Here is a 25,434-nt window from a genome sequence, read left to right on the forward strand (position 1 = left end):
CGTGAAGCATGTCTTATAGTAATTAGTAATAAAGAAGAGGGCCGGTAAGAGCCGCCGTAAAGATTGAGATCCTAAGCCGGCTTTTCAGCTATTAGTCTCGGCCTACGCGCGAGCAAACACGGTGAAAGAAGGCAGACCCTGGCTCTTGTATATATGGTAATTGGCCTTTTTGTGTTGCCAAGAAATGAAAAGGCCAAATTTGCATCATAATCACCAGCTTCACAATAGTCCCCACTTTGAAAAGAGGCAACGGGAATGTGGAAGCGTGAGTAGAGCCGCCTGCCACCGAACAATGAGCCTTTTCACCGTGTAAATCAAAGCGTGCAGAGCACGCAGGGCCACAAATTGAGAATTGGCAGTTTGGCAGGTGGCCTTCGTGGCCAAGAGAGGCTGGAATTCTCAGAGTCGGCTTTCAGAAAAAAGTCCCGGCGTCAAGGGGTTAAATATCAGTTAAGATTACATACTTTTGCTTTGTTTTCTTAGTTTTGCATCAGGTTTTTGTTTGTTTTGTGTCATTACTTTAATTTGCTTTTTATATCCGCTCCCTCAGATGTTTGTTACGTGAATTGCCTGAAAAGTGCTTTAACCGTTTTAGGTTACAAAAGGGTTAACAAATGTTCCTTTCCTAAAACTGGAATTTCCTACTGCATTAAAAAGGACGTTCATTTGTTTTCTATCAGAATAGCCATATTCCATTGCACTAAACACACAGGGAAAAACTGTGAATTATGTTTTGATTGTTGCACATCGAATCAATTCTAGCCGTCAGTAGTTTGACTACTTTATTAAAATGACTTTTCAGGACTAGACTCGCAAAGTTGATCATGCGGCTGGTTGGCAACAGAGAAAAGCAAAGAACCTTTGAAGTTGATTGATGATAGTGCACCGTACTTTGAATTCTAGAACATAGATATTATCTACATCGGAAATCAAACTCAGCATTGTCAGATGCTGGTCAAAGGTTTCACGTATGTCTTGAGTAACACTGTTATCTTGCACCGACAGGCAGCCAATGGCCATGAAGAATGCGTGGACGCGCTGCTGCAGAGCCAAGCCAATACCTCCTGTGCCGATGTCAAAGGTCGCACGCCACTGCACATGGCAGCGGCCTGCGGTCACGTGGGCATACTGGGGGCACTGCTGCAGGCAGGGTGTACCAACCATCTCGATGGCAACGGTTACACACCCTTACACTGGGCTTGTTACAATGGTAAGTAATATCTGGGAACTGGGTCAGCCCTCCCAAAAGTTCAACACGCAAGGTTCTGTCACATAGTTTTGTTACAAAATTTGAACAGTTTAAACAATCAAATGCTGTTCAGTATGTGTGAAGTTAACAAATTGTTTATAGAATGTTCAATTTATTTGGCGTTCTTTGTGTGCAAACACAAAGTTTCCTCTTTAAACCGATTTGTTTCCAAAGTCTATCAACGTTGCATTGTGTTCCACTCGAGTGGAAACTCATGGGCCTTTAAGCTATTTTCCAAGTTACTCAGCCATGCCTGGCAATAAAACTCCTAAACCCACTGGAATTGACAGCAGTCGCACACATGATTGTTTAACCATAGCCTGTTAACTTTGAAGAGGAAGAAAAGGACTAGGTTTTCCGAAGTTAGGAACCGTTTGTGTTTGAGTAACCCTCTCCTGTTTTGGTTTTGTTTTCCGTTTTTAGGGCACGAGAACTGCGTGGAATTACTACTTGAGCAAGATCCTAAAATGTTCTTTAAAGGAAATTCTTTCACTCCGTTGCACTGTGCTGTGTAAGTATGAAGTGGTGGTTTGTCCCCAACCTGCACTGAGTTCACAAGAGGCAAAGGGTTTTGAAAGGAAGAGATTGTTCAGCATGAGTTGATTACTTCAAAGGAATTTGCCAACTCTGATCATCGAAGTCAGGAGACACTTGAGGATTTTTTTAATGATGAAAGAACTGGAGCGTTGACTGTCCTTGGGACTAAATTTGCGTAGTGAAATCAGAATCAGCAGAATTGATTTACCTACACACGTGGAGTTTGGAAAATCGCTGAAGCATTTCACCTGGGGCCAAATGTCGAGAAATCAGTGAAGCAATTCACCTCGTGTCGGAGCTATTTTCATGATTACTCTTGTCATCAGAACCTCTCGAAATGTTTCCCCCATGGAAGTTTTCAGGAACAGAAGCCTTGGAAACTTCTCTTGGAGGGAACTTGTTGTTTAGTGATATTAACTAAGCTTTGCATCATTTGAAGTATAAAATTTGGGGCATCCTTTAAATTTGGGGTCCATTTTTCCCATCCCTGTTACATCTGGCGTGTGATTTCTTAGTGTTTAAAATTCATTCTTTAATTTCCAAGATTGAATGAGTACTGCAAATTACCTGTCAAACAAATAAAAATGGTGTGAAACCAATTTCAGTGATATATCCCTTGTCAAAGTATACATGTCAGTTGTAACATGGATGGAAAAATGTTAAAGTAAATGTTGGACCCGAAAGTTATAAAATGAGTCATATTTGTCTTGAAGTTCAATGACAATGTATGGAACATTAAACTTTGTTTTCTTCTTTAGTTTAAATGATAACGAGTCCTGTGCAGAGCAGCTCATCGAGTCACTGGGTGATGAAATTGTCAACATTCAAGACAGAAAAGGAAGGTCAGTCTCAATCAGTAATGCCCTATATGTCGTCTTGGCTACGATTCCTTCCTTCAAATTGTCTTCAAGATGTAATCAGCCTTCTGCCATTAGTGTAACTGCCCCCTAGGCCTGGTTACACAGGCATGGATTTTTTTTATGCAGATGAGGTGATTTTCTCTTGTTTTATTTACCATATGGGCTATGTTGTGTGGACGAGAAAGAGCAGTGTTTACCTGACGTAACTACCCTTTGGGCTTTACACTGCTGGCTATTATTGTTAACTTTGATACCCAACATTCCTCATTTATTTAATGTACAAATACCAGGGGAGGGGGTTCAAATGTTCCTGGTCTCGCCATTGTCGTAATAAGTTTGGTTTTGTGTGGAATTGTACGAAGCCATATGATAAGATCCGGTTAAAAGATTTTCTCTCCTTGAGCTGACTGGTACATAAGTCATAACTTGTACATGTACCGGTATGCGTGACTTACTTCTCAAACTGACAACTAATTAATCATAACTTGTATGCACGACTTGCATGACGTATGGTGTGTACTTTACTCACAGATTGTAAGTAGGACTTGTATCTTGTGCGTAATGTCTCGTATGTATGAATGATGAATCTCAACTTGCTCATGTCATATGTACTACTTATCTCACGCGTATGACTTTTATCTCAAATTGACAGCCTACCGGCATGAATCATACATTGTATGTACTATTCATATCTTGTCCCTGTGGCTCTCATCTCAAACTAATGACTTACAAATCATAATTTGTGCAGGTGACTTACATGTGTACTTCTGTTATCTTGTGTATGACTTGTGAATCATAACTCGTAGAAGTTAAGATTGGTAAGTTGTATGTTGGAGATATACACCATAAGTACACGATATAACTCGAACGTCATTAACTGAAGACAGAGAACATTTTTTCACCATTTCCCTAACACAGCTTTGAAGAATTGCTTCATGTTTTTGGTTTGTTTTTTTTCCTGTTCGATGAGCTTTAAGTTAAATGCCTGGCTACACCAGACCAAAAACAGTGACACCCCTTTGGTGTTGCCCTGTTTCTCGTTTCCTCCAGAACGTCTCTCCATGCCAGCGCCCTCAATGACCAGGTGGAATGCCTGCAGCTCATGCTGAAGCACGGGGGCCAGCCCAACCTAGCCGACCAACTGGGCAGGACCTGCCTCATGGTGGCAGCAGAGAGCGGTTCGGCAGGCACCATAGGTGAGTTTCGTCGCCGGGGATAAAAGTAACAGGTTTTGCCACTTGACAATAACCTCTGCCCTTTTTCAGCCATGCCAGGAATGCCTACCGTCGTTTCCCCTTTTTCCCTTTTTTTTTTAATCATGTTCATACATGTAGTTTTTGCCAAATCACGGCTGCCTGCAAAAGAATTCATCAGGTGTTAACAGAATCTCGTGAGCTGTCAAAGTACCTTATGACAGAAATTACTACCAATCAGTATTGAAAATTCCTTCCCCTGTTTGCAAATGTGTATTTGGAGTTGGAACCCGCTACCGAGCCAGAGTGAAATTTCTGCAGTCCTTGACCGGCCGTACCAGCGGAGGGTAACGAGGACCCACATGGCAAACTTCACACTCAGAACCCTTTCAGTAACAGTAGAAAGCACGGTGCTAGCTACTGGCATCAGCAACGGACCCTTTACAGTTTTCCCCAAACAGTTCCCAGCATGTTGCTTCCTGTGCTAATGCCGGAGTGTGTGTGGACTACGTGTCCCAAGATCTGACCTTCACACATGTACATGTAGTGTAGTACCCGCATGTACCAGCATTTGATTAAAAGACCTTCAGTGATATCCCAGCAAGAATGAACGTGCAGACAAAGTATTCATAAGTCAGCTGTGTGTGAAACGTGGCATTTCAAAGCCAAATTTATGTATTTGTTGTCAGGAAAAAAACAGCCTTGAGTTCTGTCTGAATAATGACGATGATTCCAGGTTCCATGTGTTGCTGTATTAAACCGATAATCTGCAATACCATATGTGCAAGTCTAAAAGTTGCAGTCCTTGTAAAATCATTACAAATATCTTGATATTGCCAGATGGGTAGACTCGCTCAAAGGTTGTCTAATGCTACAGGTGGAATACAAGCCAGTCGTAGTTTGTGCAGCTGGTTGGACAGTAAATGAAACACCTCAACAGTCCAAATGTCTTGCCTGGCAGCTTTTGCTTATTAAAGTGGCTGCGCTAAAGTGACCCCACTTTGACATGTCTTTAACCCTTACCTCCCAGCTCTATTTCCCCCTACATGTACCGTAGCATTTTTGCAGGATTTTGGCAGGTCCTTTTTTGTCTGTTTGGTTGCGATCATTCCAGAATGTTTGCAGCGTCACACCAAAACAGATTGTGTTAGACAGTGGTCATAGGATATGGAATGTTTTACACTGTGGATTTTTTTCTCTTGTAGGAAGCGTGTGCCTAGTCACAATTTGACTGGCCAAAAGTTGTAAGAAAATCAGTGACTACTGTTTATACGCCAAAAAAAAGAGAGTATTTTCTTTTTGCTGTCACATGACAGCATGGGTGTATACATGTACATGTACGTTGTACGGTACCTCTGCATTATATGTGAACAATACTCCGTGATTACGGGAAGGCTTGTACATTGTATGAGTGCACCACCATCATGTCAATTAGACACATATTAAATCAAAGTTCAAGTGTGGAAGGGTTTTTTTTTTCATTTTAATTTTTGATATATTTTTGTTAGTCTGTAAAAGGCATTTCCAAAAGCTGTTTCCCTCCCGACCATAAAGTGTACACTGCAAAACAATGTATTTGGTTTGTCCAGTTTTAGCATTTGTTAAGGGACAATATCAATCTTCTTTGTTGCTAGCTTTGAGGGGCAGTGGGTCGTGAGCAAATTTGCCAATGCAGGGATCCAGATGACAACTTGAAGAAAACGTCCAACCAACTTTTGCAGTTCTCAATACAATTGTTCCTCCCAGTTGCACAGGAAACTAGCCAAAGTTTGTCAATATTTGCCATTTGGCGACAGTGGAATCCTGCAAATGTTAACCTGTGCACACCAGCACATTGCTACATGGATGTCTCACCTCATCCAGGCAGACTACAGTTGACCACCTGAAATCTTGAAGCCCGATTTGCCCATAACACTCTACCAGAATAGTGTACCTGTTACCTGTGTACCTGCCCCTTGCCTGTTCCCTTCCCAAATATTACTCTGCACCATACAGACCCTGTTCTTTCATTGCTTGTCCGTCCTCATCACCTCCTGTTCATGGTCTCTCAACCCCATCCCATGCACCCCTGGCAGCCCTGTTTTTAACGTTTTTATCAGCACAACCGAAATGTTTCTTTATCTGGCATTTTGGAGTTTTGAGTAGACCTGCCACATAACGACTTCACGCATTGTTTACATGCACTTTCCTATGGCAGTGAGGTGGGACGCAATCCATCAAGTTCCCATCGGGACGTGCGCTAGTAAACAAAGCTTGGCGTTGTTTGATATGAACAACTTTCTCATGGATGATGGATCCGTAATGGCCGTCTCACTTTACTACCACTCTAAAAAACGAACCGACCTTTCCATACAGTACTGGTTGGAGTCTGCAGTTTGCAATGCAATTCACATACATGTACTGCACTGTTGAAGCTCCTCTTCAAACCTACATGTGCAGCACTGTCAGTGCTCTTGTTTCTTAATTAGTGTCGTAGTGGTGATCAGGTTATTTTGAGTAAACTGCTAGTCAGTCACAGGTGTTCTGTCTTTAGTCAAGTCACAGAAGCCTTGCCTGTCAATTCTAAAACATCCTAAATCTCCTTGTTACTTGTGGCCAGACTTGTGATTTGGTTTCAGATTGATTTGTGGTAGATTTGATACACTGAACCTCAACACTTGTTCCCTTTTTTGCCTTGTCGTTTGATACATCATGTCATCCCTTGCATATCCCCGACAGAAATGTGCTCTGTTTAGAATGCAAATTGCATTGACCGTCTTCCAGACCCTTCGAGGAACTGGGTACCAGTCTACCTGCCATGACCCCCCCTCCCCAGACTTCATCTTTTCCCCACCCATTGTGCCCACATGATCCTCTCACCATCCCTTGACTAATCTTGTTCTGTGTCTGCCTTCCTCTGTCCTTGTTCTCTCTGTTCAGAGCTCTTCTGCTCCCCGTCAGATCAAATAGATGGCCCCTGTGGTAAGATCACACCCAACATGTCTTCTCTTGGTGTCAGTTTGCAAAATACTGTGCTTCGTATTTGTTACTCCCTTTTTTTTTTTCATTTTCTTTTTTTTTCAGTCTAACTCCACATTCTTTTAACCATACATTATCACTGAATTCATTACATGTACATGTATTTGTGACCCGCTCTGCAAAAAAAGGGAATTAAGTCGCGCAATGCCAAAACATATAACAGCCTGTTCTATTTGGAGAGGCAAAATTTCTTCAAAACTTTGATTTTGTTTTTTTTTTCCGTTTTGTAGCTTCTATAATATTTATATTGTTAGAATTTGTGACTACAAACATGGATACTGATGATTAAAGATGAAAAATTGATCATTCAGTAAGAAATCCGATTCAGCATTGTATTTCCAAGCGCTACACTTCATGAGCTTTTTCTCGGAAAGGACTTTTATTGAATCCGAAAATGTGGATCATACAGATGTCTATATATCTCAGGAACGCAGCTCACTACAGGGTCATTCATGTATCAAATTGTAGCTTTTGAAGTACCGAATCCAGCCATATCAAAAACTCCTAACCTGAATCTGGCGACTTAACCGGTAGTACCTATTCTTCTAGAGCTGGTCACATTTATAGCACATTCAATGTTGGTAGTGCAATGTAGTTGGTCTGTGTTTGGTTGCGCATTCAGTACTCAACTGCTTTTACTGTTTAGAGTTTCCTGCAAATTTTTGGCCATCCTAATATTGAACAATCTTGTTTTAGACCATTTGGGTTTTTAGTTTCTCTTGGGTTTAAAATCCACAAAGAAATGTGACATGTTCATGAAGCAATAACTAAGCTAATCAAGTTTCCATGAATTTAAAGGAAATAAATACATGTGCATGTACGAAACTTCATTTGCACACTTTAATTTATATCAAAACATCCATTTTGTATCATCCATTGCGTTATGGAAAATGTTTTTCTAAAGCACAGGATGCATTACATTACATGTATGCATATGCACAACGTGGATACATGGATTTATATTTCATTGTAGGCCCATGCTTAAGCCTGCTGCCCCCCAAAAACCCCACCTTGACCTTTCAGTAAAATTTCCTCCCAAAGTCTGCTTTATCGCAGCTACTTTTATCATTATCCCCGTGTGCAATTCACTTGCAACAAAGCCAAACAGGCAGCTGTAAGGGATGTTAACAATGTACACTTTTTTTTTCTTTCTTTGGCAGCATCGCCTACATTCCATCCATTCAGAGAAAAATTTTGTTGTGTATGTGAGTTGTGGTTGTGTAGTTAGTGCTTTGCATGAGCCCTGAGCCTCAAAGACACCATGCAGTCCGTCAAGTGCACGTTCATGTACAGTGATCTCTTTAGATAGAAGAAAATTTTCCTCTCAGAAAAACTACCAGCATATGTGTCATCTATGTGTGACTTCTCTTCCCCTGAACATATTACAGACATATTGACTAAGCATCTCACATTTTGACAAACAGAAAGTGAGCACTTGTCATTAGCAAAAGCAGTGAAGCTCCACTTGTCTGAAAGTAGTGATGTCAAATTTGAACTGCATCATTAAGAGTTTGTTCAAATAGTTATGTATAGTTCAGTTCTTTAAGTTCCATATATTTGACTAACAAAATTATGTGAATGGTGTAATTGCAAAGTAGTGAAATTGTTTAAATCACTATGTTTGTTTTCTTTTGCAATTTATATAAATTCACATGTATTTATTTGGGGGGGATCATTTTTGGGGGCTTTGTCTTATTTATCACTTTATCATTTGATTCTTTTCTGTTTAAGGTGTGCTAGACAGACTTTACTGGTGGTTCGTTGTCTTGTTTTGTAGCCCAGTGCCATGTGTCATCTCATGACAATCTTTTTCCAGGTTACAATGCAAGGACTCCATTTTATTTTACTATCCTTGCTCACAAACACTACTGAAAGACATATTAATCAGTTTACCTATTGGCTACGGTAAAAGCAACAACCTACATACCGTTTAATCTCTGGTGGATGCTTGGCCCCCCAAAAGTGAGATTTTCAAAAAACCAAGATACATCAGCCAACCTATAAAGTCAAGTAAACACCACAAATACTGGCCCTCGAGAGTCATTTGCACAATATTTGTTTAATTATTCCCACTGAATTTGTGTTTTGTAACACTGTGAGTACTCATCAAACCAGAATTTAAGATTAGATTTCACATTTTAAAGTTAAACTTTGAAAATACCTTTACTCGAAGGTACACTGATACCTGTAACCGATGCTAATATGTCATTTCTTGTTGGTGTCCATTTCATTTTTTCACCCCAAAGAAGAGGGGGGCAGTTTTTTCTGATATTTTTCCAATTGATTGTTTTATTTTCTGCTTTGAGTTTTCATGATGCCTTTTGTTTGCACCTGTACAACCAGGCAGTTGTTATCAAGTGTAAAATACGAGTACATTTATTGAAATGAAATAAGTTACTTTATCGTTTAAAATCAGAAGAAGTCAGTTTGGAATATGGGTGTAGATCTGCCAACTATTTCTGTGGGCTCCTAAAGGTGCCTTGTGTTATAAGATTTGATGTATAGTAATTGCATCCAAAGTAAGAAGTCTGTGATCAACATTTTTTTTGTGGGGGGAGGGGAGAATTGATTCGATCGATTTTTTTTTAAGATTAATTTGTTCATGGGCAAATGTGCAGTTGCGTTATGTATTTCATCTGCATGGGATGTAATGACATTTGTCAAGTGATTGTTCTACAAGTTGACAGTTGATTTGTCAAATCACTGATCGATCACAAGGAACAGCAAATGAACACTGGCAATGGGATGCATTTGAACCCGTTATCTGGATAGCACATACCGTCTTGTCTAAAAAGACAAGCATGTAACCTCCTGGCATTTGACAGTGCAGAGAAATTGTGTATTGGGAGCTAAATATACAACACCTGTCACCAACAGATGTTTTGCACATGACATAAAACATAGAACCAATTAAAAGTCAATTATTTTTTTTTATGATGTCAGTTATTATCTATCATGAATTGTCTGACATGCCCCAGAAAAGTTCCAGAAGTGTTCACACTGTGCTCATTTGTATCAAAGAGACAGGAGAAATCACATACTCTGTAAACAGCATAGTGTAGTGCTGTACATGTCGAAAGATATGAAGTGCTGCCAAGCAATGCCTGCCATCAGAAAAGGAAGATTAGCATGTTGTTGACCAAGATGGCCAAGATGCTTGTAAAGACAAAACTCAATGCTGCTGCTTCATACTGTTGTGGCATGGGAGAAAATACAACCATAGCAGGTTTCTAGATAATGCACAGTACCCTCTGGAGAACAAGCGCTGCCGAGTTTACTTGGCTGCATCACGCTAGCATGCGGCAGATTTCAGCTGCTAACTATTGGCCAACGTAGAGCTCGGGTAGCCACTCTAGAGTAGGCTGCTAGTTAGAAGTGCAGTAGCCTGTGCCTCCAGCAGTGAATTGGATTTCTTAAAAAAAGGTCATATTCAAGTGAGCTTGCCCCAGTGCCATTCGCCCGCAAATATGCAGTTGGATTTATAAACATTCTGTTGAAAACTGCTCCTGAGCAGTGTGCAGATGGGACCAAACTTTGCTTTTGCTGGAAGGGAACAAGTGGACGCACATGATGTCCATTCACTTGGCTGTCATTAGTAGGCTGCCAAGCAACCCATAGATTTCCCTCCTCGGATCTTGCACCATTTGACCTGGTTCAGTCATACAGTACTGACACAATCTGCTTAGCTCCAGGCTTGACAGTTACTGGTTTAGACTCTGGGTGATCTTCACCTTTGCCCTTTGTGTTGTTTGACTGTTACTGTTGCCGCTTCATTACAGAGTTGGTAGTGAGTAGCGCCAGCGCTGACCTCAACGTCTGTGACAGCCATAAGAATACTGCATTGCACCTTGCCTGCCAGCAGGTAATAGTTCCACCGATTTTCTATACGAACAAATGCAAGGCTGTGTACGCACTTGAAGGTCGAGGTAATTCAGCCATGATAGTAGGCACTGACTGTACCTCGTACTAGGCAATCAACTAGGCGACCGTAAAACATCCAGCAAGTGAAATGTTTGGTTTGTAAGCTGTCACAGTTAGTAAGGTTCTTAAAGGTGCTATGAAATTGGGCTCACCGTTAACTGCAGCGAAGTGGGACATGATAATTTTTTACACCTACATGTAAGGGTCATATGCGGTAGCACACAGAGGGAGAAAAGTACGTGTCCCACAGCACAGCAGTCCATAGTATAAATTTAATGTATCACATTTTCTGCCAGTGAATTGAATCTTTCACTCTGATTATTGCAAGCTTTTCTGTTTGGATACGAGAGACTGTGGAAATGCTGTCAAGGTGCACCTTGGCGATACAAATGATGTACAAGGTTGCATGGGCCCGACTTAACAAGTTCCAGTCCCTTGAAGTTTACAGTGTCATGTTATATAACAAGTCCTCCCAGCAATGGAAGGCCCTTTTGTTGTTCTTTTTGAAGCGCCAATACTCATGCCCGTTACTTTTATCACCAGAAACATGAAGGCTGTGCATTGATGATTCTGGAGAAGCTTGATGAGCCTACCATCATCAGCTTTGCCAACATCGATGGTCTCACGTAAGTCAACTCAGTATGCAGCCCAAGTCTGGCATGGTAACATCAACGGTAGTCAGCCATACCAACTTGAATGCATTCAAAAAGCGTCCACTACGAACATCTAACGAAAGAAACACAGTGCACTAACAGTGCTTCTTTTGTTGGATGTTCATTGTGACATATGCTGCATAATTTTTGCAGCCGACTGTGAGTTGTATTCAAAGATTTGTGAATGGTTTGGTCTCCAAACTCTGCAAGGCAGAAGGCTCCATCACTGCTCCCAATTTGTCGAAAAATTGCTGTGACTTGCAAAATTCTCCCAAGTCTTCCTGCCTGTTATGGCTTAGAACATGCTATGTGTAACCCTTCTGCTCAGTCCTGCGCAAGGTGTCCTAGATATTTAACGACAATTGAAGGGGACATTCTGGTGTGTTCTTACCTCTTTGCAGGCCTCTTCATATAGCGGCCAATAGTGGTCTAGTGTCCGTAGTTCAAGAATTGATCTCTAAAGGAGCCAGTTTATTAGCATTAGATAACAAAGGTAAGTTCAGTGATGCTAATTTGTATAGGATTCCATGGCTGTCTGAACCAGCCTGGTGCCGCAAGGTGTAGTGTTCATACAGGTGTGTGAGACCTTGTTGCTTTGGCAGTCAACAGCTGTGTGACAATGGGAGCTAGTCCTATTCAATAATGTTGTTGTGGCTGGCAATCTGGGACTCTTAGGCCGCATGGCGTTAGGATAGTTGGTATGTTGGATAGTTAGACTGCACAGCCTTCTCATTCCGATAGCTATTGAACATCATTTTGTGGTGCCATTCTCTCATTGTTAGCACCCTAGCTCTCAGTTGTAAGCCGGCAATCTCAAGATGTAAGTTGTTTGTAATGTTCCCCGAATGTCAAATCGGCTTTTGTTATTGGTTGGGTTGGTTTTTTTGTGTTGGGTTTGGGTTTAGATTTGGGTTTTGGTCAGGTTGGGGTTGGTTTTTCACTAATCCTATCAATCTGCTCTAAGCAGGATCAACTGAAGGTATGTGTTCGCATAGCAATAATGGTCCTTCGGTGAGAACTCACCACGTGTGCATGCACCCGTAGCAGAACATGCTTGACCAGTTTCTGTTTGAACGTTCAGTTTTTGCATTTGCTCCAAGCACGAACTTTGGTACCAGTTGAAACACTTCCCACCAGCCTGTCTCTCTGCAGGTGAGGGTGCCCTTGAACTCGGCATGGATAGCACTTGCAGGCGATTTCACGAAACTTAACGCAATGGCGTAATTCCACTTATGTCACATTTTATTGCGTAAGTTGCTCAACAAATTAAGACCGAACTCCCGAAACTTACGCACCTTGTAAGTCCAAAACTTACGCATCAAATTATGGCCTACATTACGCAGTGATTTTTGGTGGCGTAAAGTGCGCCAAACAAAGCGAAAATGAGCGATTTGACTAACTTATCGTGTTTGGTTTAGCCTCATTATTGCTGAACTTAACAAGGCTTATACAAGAAACATAGGACTTTGCTGTAGAAGGTAATAAGAAACTTATTTGGCTGTGAAGAAAATTTGAGTTTTTTGTCCAGTTCTGACAAAAAAAAGACTAACACCTTTTTCAAATGGCCGGGGGAGGAGATTCAATGACTGTTTGATGACTGCTGTTACATTGGAAAGGAACAGCCGTCGTAAAAGCTGTTCTTGCCCTTATCCAAGAAATTTAATATTATTAAAGCATGGCACAGCTGTGTGTGATTTTTCGTGAAATCAAATGTCAGTGTATTGCGCAGCTACGGCATAAATTTGTGGTACAAGGTTTACGCATGGTTCAAAGTTACGCCACGTTTTGTGAAATCGGCTGCTGACCCTCAGCTACAGGCTGATAATCTTCACTTGACATTAGTTAATTGTATTGTTTTTCAAAGTGTCAACTTTCTCCTTTTTTTTGTAATTCTCCCCCCTCCCAGGATACACCCCAGCCCTGAGTTGTGCCCCCACCGACAAGGTAGCCGACTGCCTGGCTATTATCCTGGCCCACATGTTGCCCTTCTCGCCGGCCAGCACCGCCTCCAATTCCCGCATCGCGCTGGCCATGAGCGGGGAGCTGGGCCGGCTCAGGAACGCCAGCCTGGAGTTCACCGATGGCAACCGCAGCAGAGGCGAGAGCAATGCCGATACCTCCGACTCGGAAACCTACTGAGACAAAGTTTGTCCCCAAAAAAATTAACACGGGTGCATCACGTCACACCGTCCCAAATCCAGAGTTGTAGTTGGGTACATTCCCAGTGCTGTGTTAACTGCCGGCTATTGAGGTGGTTTGGTTGCGATAAAGCTGAAGGATACAGACATTGAAGAGTAAATATTAATAATGATAATATCAACTTATCCAGGAACTTATCAAGGTGCCATATACTGTCATCCCTGCTCACCGGACCTGCAAACAGTCCTCCAAACTATCTCAGCTCCCTGGGGAGTATACAGTACGATGCTATCATTTTAGGCACAAACGGCTAATCAAACACAACAACCACCTCTGCCCCTGTTTATACTCCTGGGCAGAGCTGTTTTTTAGAGGGAGTTGCAACATGAGTGTCTCAACTGTTGGAACCAAAATGGTGGATTATGCATCTGTGCACGTGGGCAATGGACCTTTCCCATGAAATATGCAAATAAGGCAGAGGCATGCGCATTGATACGACTGGTTGGCAAAGTTGCTTAAATCTATGACGTAACAATACAAATCTCCATGTGTGCTCAACCATGAGCACAGACACGCGGTTTCTGCTCTGGTATAGTTTGGCATGATTACCAAACTTAAAAGACAAGTTACTTTCCAATCTCAGGGCACCGAAAAACTTCACTCAGTTTCGAGAAAAATGTGCTAAAATGTCCGACAAAGGCTGTAATACTGTTTTGATTGATGTTCGACATGCCAGGTTATGGTGACAGCAGCTCTACACTGCTGACTGGGATGACGGCCGTGCTTGCCAACCAGTGGTAGCGCATGCACCTGTCTAATTTGCATATTTCATGGGAAAGGTCCATTAGCACAATATAGCAGCATGTTGTACTGCACACACAAGGAACGGCCGTTTTGGTTCCAAAGTCTGAAGTCGGTACTTCTCTTTCTGTACACAGCTCTGCTCCTGGATGGAGAGAGACCGGTAGGAGTAAAGTAGCCTCGCCCACGGTCACAATCTGTGACAAGTGGTTGGATTTGACCGCCAACCTCAGCTACTAGAACAAACGCCTACAAATACCGAAAGAACTTGGAAAGTTGGAGCTATCAGACGCTTGTAAAAAACTAAGACTTCAAGGCAGACATTTGCAGAAAGTACCTGCTGAGTACTCTTCTCGAGTATTTCTGTTCAGAAGTTTAAGTAAAAAGTGTGGTTACATGTATGTAATACATACATGTAACCATTGTATCCACTCACCGTAGCACTGTTACTGCTGCCACAAACTTCAGTTGCTATTGCCTGTCAATGTCTCTTTCACTGTGTTTACAATAAACAGCTCGGAATTTGGAGGTGGACAAAAGAGACTTGGAAAGTACTCAACTGCGGCACTGTCCACAACAAGAGGTCGTGTCAAGATTGTGATAATGGGCATTTAAAGCTAAGGAAAAACTAGCAAGCATTACATGTACGTGTTGTTATTATTTCATGTAAAGTCACACCATTGTTCATAGATTTATCATTCCTCCTTGCAGTTTCAGGAATTTCCACTTTCCAGTGGGTAGTATGCGTGTATGCACTCATGCAATCAAATATTCTGCCAAACTTGTCAGCGCTGTCTTGCATCCGCGCTTTTGCCGAGTGCCTCTGTCTGAACCACCATTTCGCACCAGAAGATGTGCAAGTAAGGTGGGGCTATCTGCCTACACAGGTGTGGCTGACAGGGTTGAGATGTCATGCGATCCTTGACTTAATCTCTGACTTGCATCAAACTCGCAGATCTGTCATTTGTTTCATACACACAAAGTCTAAGAAGTCTTCGGGGAGGCAGGCCATGTGTCGAACTTGGCCGCTGTGCACAGCCTTTTGTAGTAGCAAATATCGCCCCTTGGCTGAACCCCGGAGTGTTGAAAAATGTGAGGCTACGGTAAGAAAAATCATTCAAGTACTGTTCAAATAGATGTTGGGAATTAGTATTTGTAGCATTTGGCAGTACATAAAAAAGATTGGCCACTATATTTTGCCTTTTTTGAAATTTGAAAGTTTTGGCCAAAAAGAATAGCATCTGCGAGTGGTTAAGTAGGAAAGATCTTTATTCCTGCTATATGCTGTTGCTCTAAACCAAAATGACATGGTGCCCTGGGTCCTAGATAGCTCAACTTACAGCCTCAGATTGTCAGCGGTGAAGTTGCGGGGACCTTTTCCTTGCAATTACAGAGTTCCCGCGGCCTGGAAAAGTCATGAAAAAGTCATGGATTTTTTGTTTTCAGTTTCCAGGCCTGGAAAAGTCATGGAGTTTTGTAAGAATGACTAAAGTCATGGAAAAGTCATGGAATTTTCCAACATTGTATGTGATTTCTGTTATCAGAAATATGTGCATAAAATGCGTAATTTTATTTACAACTTTAAAAGTCCGAATAGTCCAAGAAATTGCATTATTGAGTCGTGGATTTTCATAATTTGGTCATGGAAAAGTCAAGGAATTTAATTGTCCTTTAGGCGCAGGAACCCTGAATTTGCAATGTTGCTGTCTTTGAGTCTTGTTTTGGGTGAGCAGAGAAGGCCCAGAACATGAGTAAATCATGTCTTGATGTCTCACCTGTTCTTTCTTGTACAAATAGCCTGGTCTGGGGAAAAACTTGCGAACTGGTAGCAAGAGGAAGTTTGCAGTTGTTCATGAGGTTAAACCGTTTTGAACACCAGTGTTGGTGAATATGTGCACCGTATAAATGTCATCCTCATTACTTGGCACAAATGCACAAATTGACAAGTGGTCATCGTCATTTCTCACCCTGGCAGTTCGACCTTGCCAGTGTCTCATGGCGCACATTTTGCGTGGACGATTCTGCATTTATTGACCAGCCTCCAATACAGTCTGTTTTGGTAGAGTGGCAAGTCTTGCAAAATGTCCATTTTTCATTCCTGGCAGTTCGAAAACACCGGAGAGAAATGTTCTTCCAGACAGTGAGTGTCGACTTGCCACACATTTGACCCACAAACTACTCAATACCCTGTTAATTTAGCATGCTGTTTTCGACAGAAAGAGCCAGAGGACGAGTTTCCACCCAAACCACATTGTTGCAGAAATAAGCACGATTTTTATATCTCACTCACTATTGGTCTGTATCATCCTTTCCGCGTTGAAAAAGTACAATTCATTAATCCTATTTCAAATGTCACCTGTAATAAATTGTAAATACGTCAGCAATGGCCTTGTCGTCTCGATGGGATACATATAAGCGGACAAGGTGCGAACTTGCACACTGAGCATTCTTCTTTCAATTCGATAATGAAATTCGAAATGTATTACTTGGAAATATACAGGGAATAAATGTGTAAAAATGAGTTATTTTCGTATGGCGGGACCAAAGGTTTCAAATTACAAACAGACTTGTATAATTGTTCAGCTTTTCATATGGATATAATTGGGATTAGAGATTAAATATTTTGTGTACACTTCCAAAGCGCATGTTTGGGAAAAACGTAGTGATATTAATGTAGAACTCTGACATCAGTCTTTCAGGTAAACCTGTAGGTTACAGTTATCAAACAGTTTTACCCAGTGACTAGATGTCAACAAAATATCACAGTTACATTTGCAGCGTGTAGGGACTTCGCTTGCTGATTTGTGTTTGTTTTTAAGTTAATGTTGAAACTGTCTTTAACTCAAAAAGTTATCTTACCCTCAATGTACCAGTTCGTATATTGCCACGTGTGATATCACCCCCACATACAACGGAGACCAAACGAAGGAAATTACATTTAACCTTGAGTTTGTGCCCAGTTCTTTTTTCACTTGAGCAATATTGCCCTAACCCACATGTACCTCACACTTTGAATTTACCCTGTATTTCTTCCTAAGCACAGGTAGGCCCGACACGTTATTAACTGAAAATTAAAGTTTCCATGTATTCAGCTTTTATTTACTCCACCATTATTAATGACCGTTTGAAATGACACTCTTGGTCAGGCATCAGTAGAAAACAAAAACAAAAAAATAATGAATGTGTATGTTACTTTTGTCAAAACGTATTTTACCTTGCTATGAGCTGCACCGTTAATTGCACTTTTTTTACTAGCAGTTTTTATTGTCTAACGGGAAAAGAACGAAGTGCCCTCTCAAGTTTTATGCGATGTTGATAGAATAACAAAATTTTCAACTAATTTCCGTATTGTAGCATATCAACTCTTGCAGCATCTACGAGGCATGTATTCGTACATACTTGAAAGTTTAGCAGGAGATAATACGAAGCTGTATCAGGGAATGGTGAACAAATTCACTCTCAGTTCTGAGTCGTAGGCCTACCGTACGAAATTAAATTCATACGTACGACTTGTAAGGCTCATGTTCGAGTTATGATTCACAAGTCGTACGCACGACATTGTCGTTTGAGATACAAGTCGTACGTACGAGTTATAATTCACAAGGCGTACATAAGACTTGTATTAAGTACGTATAACATTTCGGGTTTTTATTTAGATAGCGAGAGAGAAAATTGTTTCGCTACGTCCCTAATGCAGCTCGGGAAGATAGTGTCTCACTGAGTGCGCGTTGGATAACAATACCATTCACAAACCCCAGAGATGGCACGCGCGGTAAAGTGCAGCGACATTGACTCTGTATACATTTTTATGTGCATACTGTGTAGCTCCTCCATAGAAATGAACCCTGCAGAATTCGATGTTTAGTGTTTACCCCTGCTCAGCCTTATCCCAAAGCTGTCACTTGTGTGCACCGTGTTGTTGCTTATCTCTAAGGACCGGCTGTATTTTGTATCAGTAGTTGAGTCTATTATGATGGAATAACAAATCAGGATTCACAAAAATGAGATTTTCCTTCAATCTGTCTTTCTGCCCTCTCCAACCCCCGAAATGAAAATAGGGAGGGGCTCTGTTGAACGGCTGTTGATGTGTTTTGTGTTTCAAAAATGGTGCTTATATCAGTCAGGATTGACTTTGATATAATGTTAACACTGTAGATGGAATTGTAAGTCTTGAATTTGACTCATAATGCGAATAAACCACTGTGCTAATAATATATGTGCTGATTGCACTTTCCTGATTGCTGTTTTTCCTAGCCACTCCTGGCACAATCTAACATTGCCCTATGAGTCAGGTCGTAATTGACGACTGTCAACTTCCATTATTATTGCTCATAGTGGAGCCGTTAATATTCAATGTTGTTGAATGATGCCGCTCATAATGATATTCCGTGAAAGTTGGAAGCAACACACGTACAGCAGCGCCCATTCCGCCCTTAACAGGTGAAGGATTGAGGAGTGTTAGGGTTAATGGGTGACTTGAGTGAGAATTAGTTTGGCAAACAATCTGAAACGGTTGTACCCCGGGGAGAGAAGTGCATCCATTGTAGATGATGTCTCGTATAACGAAACAATAGGCCTACACACAAGCTCGCGTTAAAAGAATAATTTTGACGTCAAATGGGAGCTGTACTGTTCTCGAGTTACACAAGTTTGTCATGTACATGTACTATATTGCAAATGCATATGATATCCAGTGTGAAGCAAAATCACGAATTAAATTACTCAGATTAAGTAAAGTGCGTTATAGGGATTCCTCGTTCGCAGTGGCGACGGGGGGGAAGGCCCCTCCCCATACCCACATGCTACGTTTCAAGGAATGAAGAGCGCCCCAGCAGTCTGAAAACGGTCTTTGGGTGGTTTCTTTTTTCTCTCTTTTATTTAAACCATTATTGAAACCATTACCAGTCAGTGACCTCACTTTTGTTTACCAACAAGGGCCGCCATTTTGGACAGCCTGCCAAAGTTTGCAAAAAGTTCAGCCTTGGTAGCTGCATAAGTTGCCTCAAAATGCACATTTTGCTTCACAGGTGTTAAAACGAAAAAAAAAATTATGTTGGAACCAGCTCCCACAATCGCCTACCGCCCTACCAATCACCAGACGGATGAGGCCACCCGTAGGCTCAGGTCTCTTCCAGATCATCCCCAAATTCCACACCCTAAATTCTTTGTTATTGTCTTCATTTGCACTTACTGTTTGATCGGCACCTATTCTTCACCTTTATTTATTATGCACCATGCCTATGACATCACTCCGGCACCATGCTAGGATAGCTACAATTAGCTGAATATTAAAGGTTAAAGGTTTCAAGCCTTCAAAAGTATTTTTTATTCAACTTTAAAATTTTTGTATTATTATTATATTTTATCTATAAGTGAGTAATTCCTTACCGCTGGTTGGCAAAAAAGGAATGCGCATGTGACGGGTGTTGGATGGAGTATGTCTCTGTTCTGTGGAAGTCGTTTACACGTGGAGACTGGCTTGGAAGCCCTCGTGACCCCTTAATTCCATTCAGCCTGGTCACTTAAGACACATTGACCAACTCATCTGAGATCACTCTTTAGGTAGCAGTTAATTTGAATTAGTATGGACCGTTGTTAGTGCTTCAGTGATGGAATACAACGATAGAAAACGGCTTCCTTTATGATCTAATTTGGCTATAGACCATATTGCATGCTATTCTAAGCACGTATACCTACAGACAACAAACAAAAAGTAGAACTAAGCTTCAAATCTTACTAAACAAAGAGTTACCAAGCTTCATGTCAATGACCCTGTGGTCTGATTTACAATGTAGCTGCCGGACTTTTGACATGATCTTTCGTTCCCGTGAAAGATGAGATCACTCATCCACTGCATGGAGAATTCTTTTGCGAAAGAAATTGGCATTATATGCCGTCACAAGTTTGCTTTGTGATGACATGTCCGTAACTTTATCTTGATTTGGTAAAACGCCAAGTCCAAATGAGCATTTGCATTGTCTTCAGTCAACAATATCTGAACTTCTGATCAGCCGACTCAAATAAAATTCACGACACTAATAATGTACGCCCAATTTGTCATAAATAAGGCATGTTTTGTTTCCTTTCAACTTCTATCATTTTCTATCCGCCACCCACAAGATCATTCCACGCTTATAAGTTTTCACGGCCAATATACATGTACAAGTTTAGCTACGTCGCCATGTTGGTGATCGTTCCGAATATTCGTTTTTTAGCTGTATAGTGCCTTCGATTTCGTTTCAGTTTAATTAATCAGTCAGTAAGTTACCCATTTGTGCAGAATGTTTCGTTTTTGTTACTGATACAAGAAGCACGCCTAATAAATGGAGTGCATTAGCGTTGGGAGTTTGGGTCCACTGATCGTGATCTCGATCCTCGTGCAACAAACACGCTCGTAATACCTACCCGTACCTCTGCCACGAATCTGAATTAACATCTTTGCATTACAGTAAATCGAATTTGTCATCAACCTACAAGGCTTTTGGTGAATTTGAATGAACGATATATGGGTTCAAATCAAAGAATGATCAAATAACTGAATCAAATAATTTCTTTTGATTTTTGAATAATTATGAAAGAGAATTCATTTCGTAAAAAAAGATGTTTAATGGGACTCGTGTGAAATCGAACGATGTTTTGCTGAAAACTTAAGAATCACACATCATGTAGAAATATATAAAGCGTAAGCGTGAGTAGGCATAATAAACGTTTCTTGGCCAATCGGTCGTGTTCGTTCATTTCCGAAGACCACAAAAGCTGCGTTAATCCTCGTTTTACAGTGTAGAGGTCTACTTGCAGTAGTCGAATCACCAGTGTCGAGTCTGAGTCACAATCATAAGCCTTGAGTCTAAGTTGCGAGTCACAGGCCTTGGGTCCCAGCATGAGTCACTTGTTTTTAAGTTATTCACTAATCTGCTTTTTGCTGCTAAAAGTATACCTATCTGTGGTTTTTGCTTGACATGCCTCGTTTTTTTCAGATTGCTTAGGTTAATTAGTCACTTTGTTATGGTTCATAACAAAAGAAAAGCGGGCTTTTTATCTGAAAGGAGAGAAGCGGTCACCATGTAAACTTTGAAATACAAGCAGGTGTTACTTTATTAACCTATGCAAGGGCCCAGACTCATGTACCCCTATAAAGCGCATGTGCAGCACAGCTAGAACCCCCCATTCCTTCACAGACGCTTTTTGTTGCATTTTAAAACACAAAGTGACAGCATAGACGATCCAAGTTACGTTCGTTGAGTTGTGGGCGCATAAGTATCCCCCATGACTGAACACGTTCTCTACCAGGGCACTCGATGCAAAGATGGACAAGATGCGACGTACAATAGGAAACAGTTTGCCAAAGTTTTTCTTGTGCTCAACCCAAATCTCAGGCAATTGTCAGTGACATCGTGTCCCTGTTGGACCTGCCTCGTATCGAGGTTTATAAGGAATATTACGTTTGTCTTACAAAAATATGTGACCCGAGTCCAAGTCGTTATCAGCGTGACTAGCGTCGAGTCCGAGTCACGAAAAAAAAGTGGCTTGAGCCCAGCTCGAGTCTGAGTCCTGGACTGGAGGCCTACAACACTGTCTACTAGTAAACAAAACATAGGCCACATCTGAAGATTACGCACAAAAAATAGAGATGGTGCGCTCAAGCACACAGGACACCTGCCTTTGATGCCTGCAGCAATGGAGTGTATGAGTCACTGTCATAAGATGAACAGTTATCTTTGACTGATCAACGATGCATGACTATTGGGGGAATGATTTGATCAAGTGTCATTCAAAGAGGTATAAGAATAAAATACATTTTCTTTATGCTAATTTTTCTATATCCAGAAAATGGAAAGGAAAATTTCAAAAATGGAGGAGAAATTGCAAGTAAGCCCCCCCCCGTTTCTGGTCAGCGCGCGCGTCGCCGTATAGACCTGCGAGTCGGCAAACTAAGAATGTTTTTAATTGGTATAAAACGATGTCCAAAAGCTACCAAACTTTCTTAATCGACTGGAATCCTACTACTGCGTAATTTTAACGTGTTTTTAATGGGATACAGTTGAGTAATATGTGCGGTAAAGGAGTCTCTCTAGTAACCCAAACATTTAGTCCAACACTCTTTTTCAGATGACGTCATTTCTGTATTATACATTTACATCTGGGAACCAGACAAACGAGATGTCTTATGTCCTGTGTACATCTACAAGCTGAAAATGCTTTTAAATAGCAAAAGGTGCGGGGCCAGTTTATTTTAGTGTTGGGAGCGGCCGGCGTTTCATGCGCATGCAGTCGCGATGGACATCACGCGTACGTACATTATTTCCAGAAAAAAGTGAGGGTACAACGAAAAAAAACGCGTCTCCGCACCACTGTTGGAGCCAGTTCCTGACCAGAAACCGCAGAGACGTTTTTGGCCGAATGTAGTTTTCAGGGAGATTGGTTGCCCTCCGGTCTGAATTCACGACATTATCCCATATACATTTCTATATATGATCAAGAGGAATGAATTTTTCTAGCTTTCAGAGAGTTGATCCTTAATGACGATTTCGTGTAGGGACAAGGACTGATTTGGTTAAACATTAGAATTAACAGAAAAAGAAATTTATGGGGGGTTGCTATCATGATGACATTACACTAAAGGATCGACAATCTTGCAACCGACCGCTCCAGGTGGAGAAGTACCCTGACCAACTATCTGAAGTTAGGAAAAGAAAGTGCAGCCAAAGACAAGTGTATTCGCAGGAAAAGAACGCTACAGCTCAGACAGCATTGAGACAGTTCACAAGTGCGACCTTAGTCTTTTTTCCAGGACCTTCCTGTAGTTTATTCAGCCACACAAACCATTATTAGACAATGGCTTTTAGCGTGGAAAGGGCGATGGCATGCATCAATGAGGGCGCAGCGCTGCCACAATGACTAATTATTGCATAAGTTATGCGCCCCATTCGCTCCTCACTCCACAGGGCCCCGGGCAGAGCGAGTGCGCAAAATAATAGTGCACACAGCACGAATCTGGGATCGCAGCACGACGGAAGGCGTCTTGGATCCAAGACTAGTACGACCTGTGTAATAGAGACGGCCACCTGCGCACTGGTTCAGCCACAGTTGGCGCTGCTCCCATAATAACCCGTGGTCATTTCAGACTAACAGTACCACCGCTCTGCCTCAGTGGCGTAACTCAGGTGGGGGGGGGGGGGTTAGCGGATGTCCGTGCCCCCGCCCACCCCCCCGAAATTTGAGCCCTAGTTATACCATTGAGGTCTTCACTAAAAGTGGAGTGTATTGTATTGCTATAAAGAATGTAATACATGTATTAATCAATCCAAGTGAAAGATGAAAGAATCCTTCGTGGTATGTAAACGATTAAAATCGGACAAGATTAATAGCATGCAGTCCGTTTCCAGACCCCATTTTTGGGGGTGGGGGGACCAGTAAGCAGCTTCCCTGGTAAACCTTTGCATTGACTGATCGCACCGGCCACAATGTATTTAAAACTGCTACGCAGACGCTATTTCCTGAGCAAAAATTGCTCTGTCCAGACAAAACAGTAATCCTCCATTTAAGACACTTAATATCTTTTCTCTGATTAAAATAAAATCCTCATTTGGGGGGGAACATCCCCTCCCCCATCCGCGCTTGCGTCAGAAACGTGTTGGTATGACGCTTCAGGCTTTCAGGAGCTACGTCACGGGGGCTTTGCGCTGCGCCATGCAAGTTTATCCGTGTACGTCCGAATAAACGGTTTATCATCGCATTCCGACTTTCGCTAAAATATTATCATTCAACTCCGAGTTTCGAAGTTGGATTATCTTTGAATTCCGGATTTAGGAAGTATATTATCGTTCAAATTCCATGTTTCCAAGATACATGTATGTTATCTTTGAAGTTTACATTTCAGAGTTGAAATACAAGTACATGTATGTGTTTCCACAAAACGTTATCGTCAACGATAAATTAACTCAGTAACATAGATGGACGTTTAAGCTTCCGTATAGTTGCGTTACGGTACTTATTGTTTTTACAAACTTTGTTAATTTTAATTTGAAATGTTTCGAACAGCCCTGCTAGCAGAAATATAAATAAAATGACTTGAGGGTGAGAGAAAAAATAAACCTTTTGTGGAATTGATTTTATATAAATCAAGAGACAGGCTGAGCTGTATAGATACAACAAAGCAATAAGGAAACAGGGGAATTTTCCACATCCACGGCAATTATTATGATGAAGCAAGAATACCACACACAACAAAATAACTTGAATGCAATGAAACAGCAGGAGGCTACTCCAATACTGTAATCCATATCACAGAACACTCAGAGAAATAGATTTAGGCCTACTGGTAAAACCCCCCCCCCCCAAAAAAGGGGAAAATATTTAAAAAATAACCAAGATAAAAGCTTCACACGCGATGAGTTATTTTAATGATCGCAACATATGAAAAAAAAGACAGATTTCAAGAACGGGGAAATTGTAGCCCAGCAGATGCTCCAAACTAAATAGGATGACTACAGGACAAACCAAATCAAAATCTTGTCTGCACGAAACCGAAATTGAATTTGATATTGGGAAAAACAAATCCCAGTATGAACACAACTGAAATGCACCAATCTGAATATGCGTGTGGGCAAAACGTTTGCTGAAATGGGCTGAAATTTAGTTTGTGATTTTAATGTGGGTGTCAATTGTCTTGACACCTTCTCCCGGCTACTCATTTCTGTCCATCCCATTTATCCCCATCATGAGGTGATATTTTAAAATCGGGACCAAGTCTTTTTGGACTAGGTTTTTATTTTAGTGGTATTTGGCCCTGTGATACGCGGTACTGAGCCAAGATAATGTAGCCAGATCCAACTTGAATTCCCATAAACCCGTTTTCCAACGTGATTTTTCTTGTCCTGCTTAATGACTTCATCTCGAGCTATTCATGCCTTGTTTGGTCTCATAGACAGCCAAGAATTATGTCTCCTATACTCTTGTTTTCACTTTCACTCTTTTAGCCAGCAGAAAGGGAAAAATTACTTTGTATATGTTTGTCAATCATAATTAATACTACGACGTTACTTGTCGATGTCACGAACCGT

At 41.3% G+C, this 25,434-nt stretch overlaps 1 protein-coding gene across 14 annotated transcripts in view; it reads left to right on the plus strand.

Annotated features, from left to right (window-relative positions):
• Positions 1 to 18,585, plus strand: part of ankrd28 (ankyrin repeat domain 28) — a 57,061-nt gene extending 38,476 nt beyond the window's left edge. For 11 of the 14 annotated variants that reach the window (XM_087147947.1, XM_087147939.1, XM_087147938.1 and 8 more), the window contains 9 exons: positions 1,006 to 1,210; positions 1,673 to 1,760; positions 2,545 to 2,628; positions 3,697 to 3,842; positions 6,759 to 6,800; positions 10,637 to 10,719; positions 11,322 to 11,404; positions 11,833 to 11,924; positions 13,338 to 18,585. In XM_087147947.1, the coding sequence (XP_087004073.1) occupies positions 1,006 to 1,210; positions 1,673 to 1,760; positions 2,545 to 2,628; positions 3,697 to 3,842; positions 6,759 to 6,800; positions 10,637 to 10,719; positions 11,322 to 11,404; positions 11,833 to 11,924; positions 13,338 to 13,570 (1,056 nt within the window). In that variant the 3' untranslated portion in view covers positions 13,571 to 18,585. The remainder of the gene's footprint in view (positions 1 to 1,005; positions 1,211 to 1,672; positions 1,761 to 2,544; positions 2,629 to 3,696; positions 3,843 to 6,758; positions 6,801 to 10,636; positions 10,720 to 11,321; positions 11,405 to 11,832; positions 11,925 to 13,337) is intronic. The other 3 variants (XM_087147945.1, XM_087147944.1, XM_087147952.1) reach the window with 1 other exon arrangement.
• The last annotated feature ends 6,849 nt before the right edge of the window (positions 18,586 to 25,434 follow it).

Source organism: Acanthaster planci, linkage group LG17 (assembly GCF_054643075.1).
Source record: "Acanthaster planci isolate LZ-2023a linkage group LG17, COTS_SCS, whole genome shotgun sequence".
Classification (NCBI taxonomy): Eukaryota; Metazoa; Echinodermata; class Asteroidea; order Valvatida; family Acanthasteridae; genus Acanthaster; species Acanthaster planci.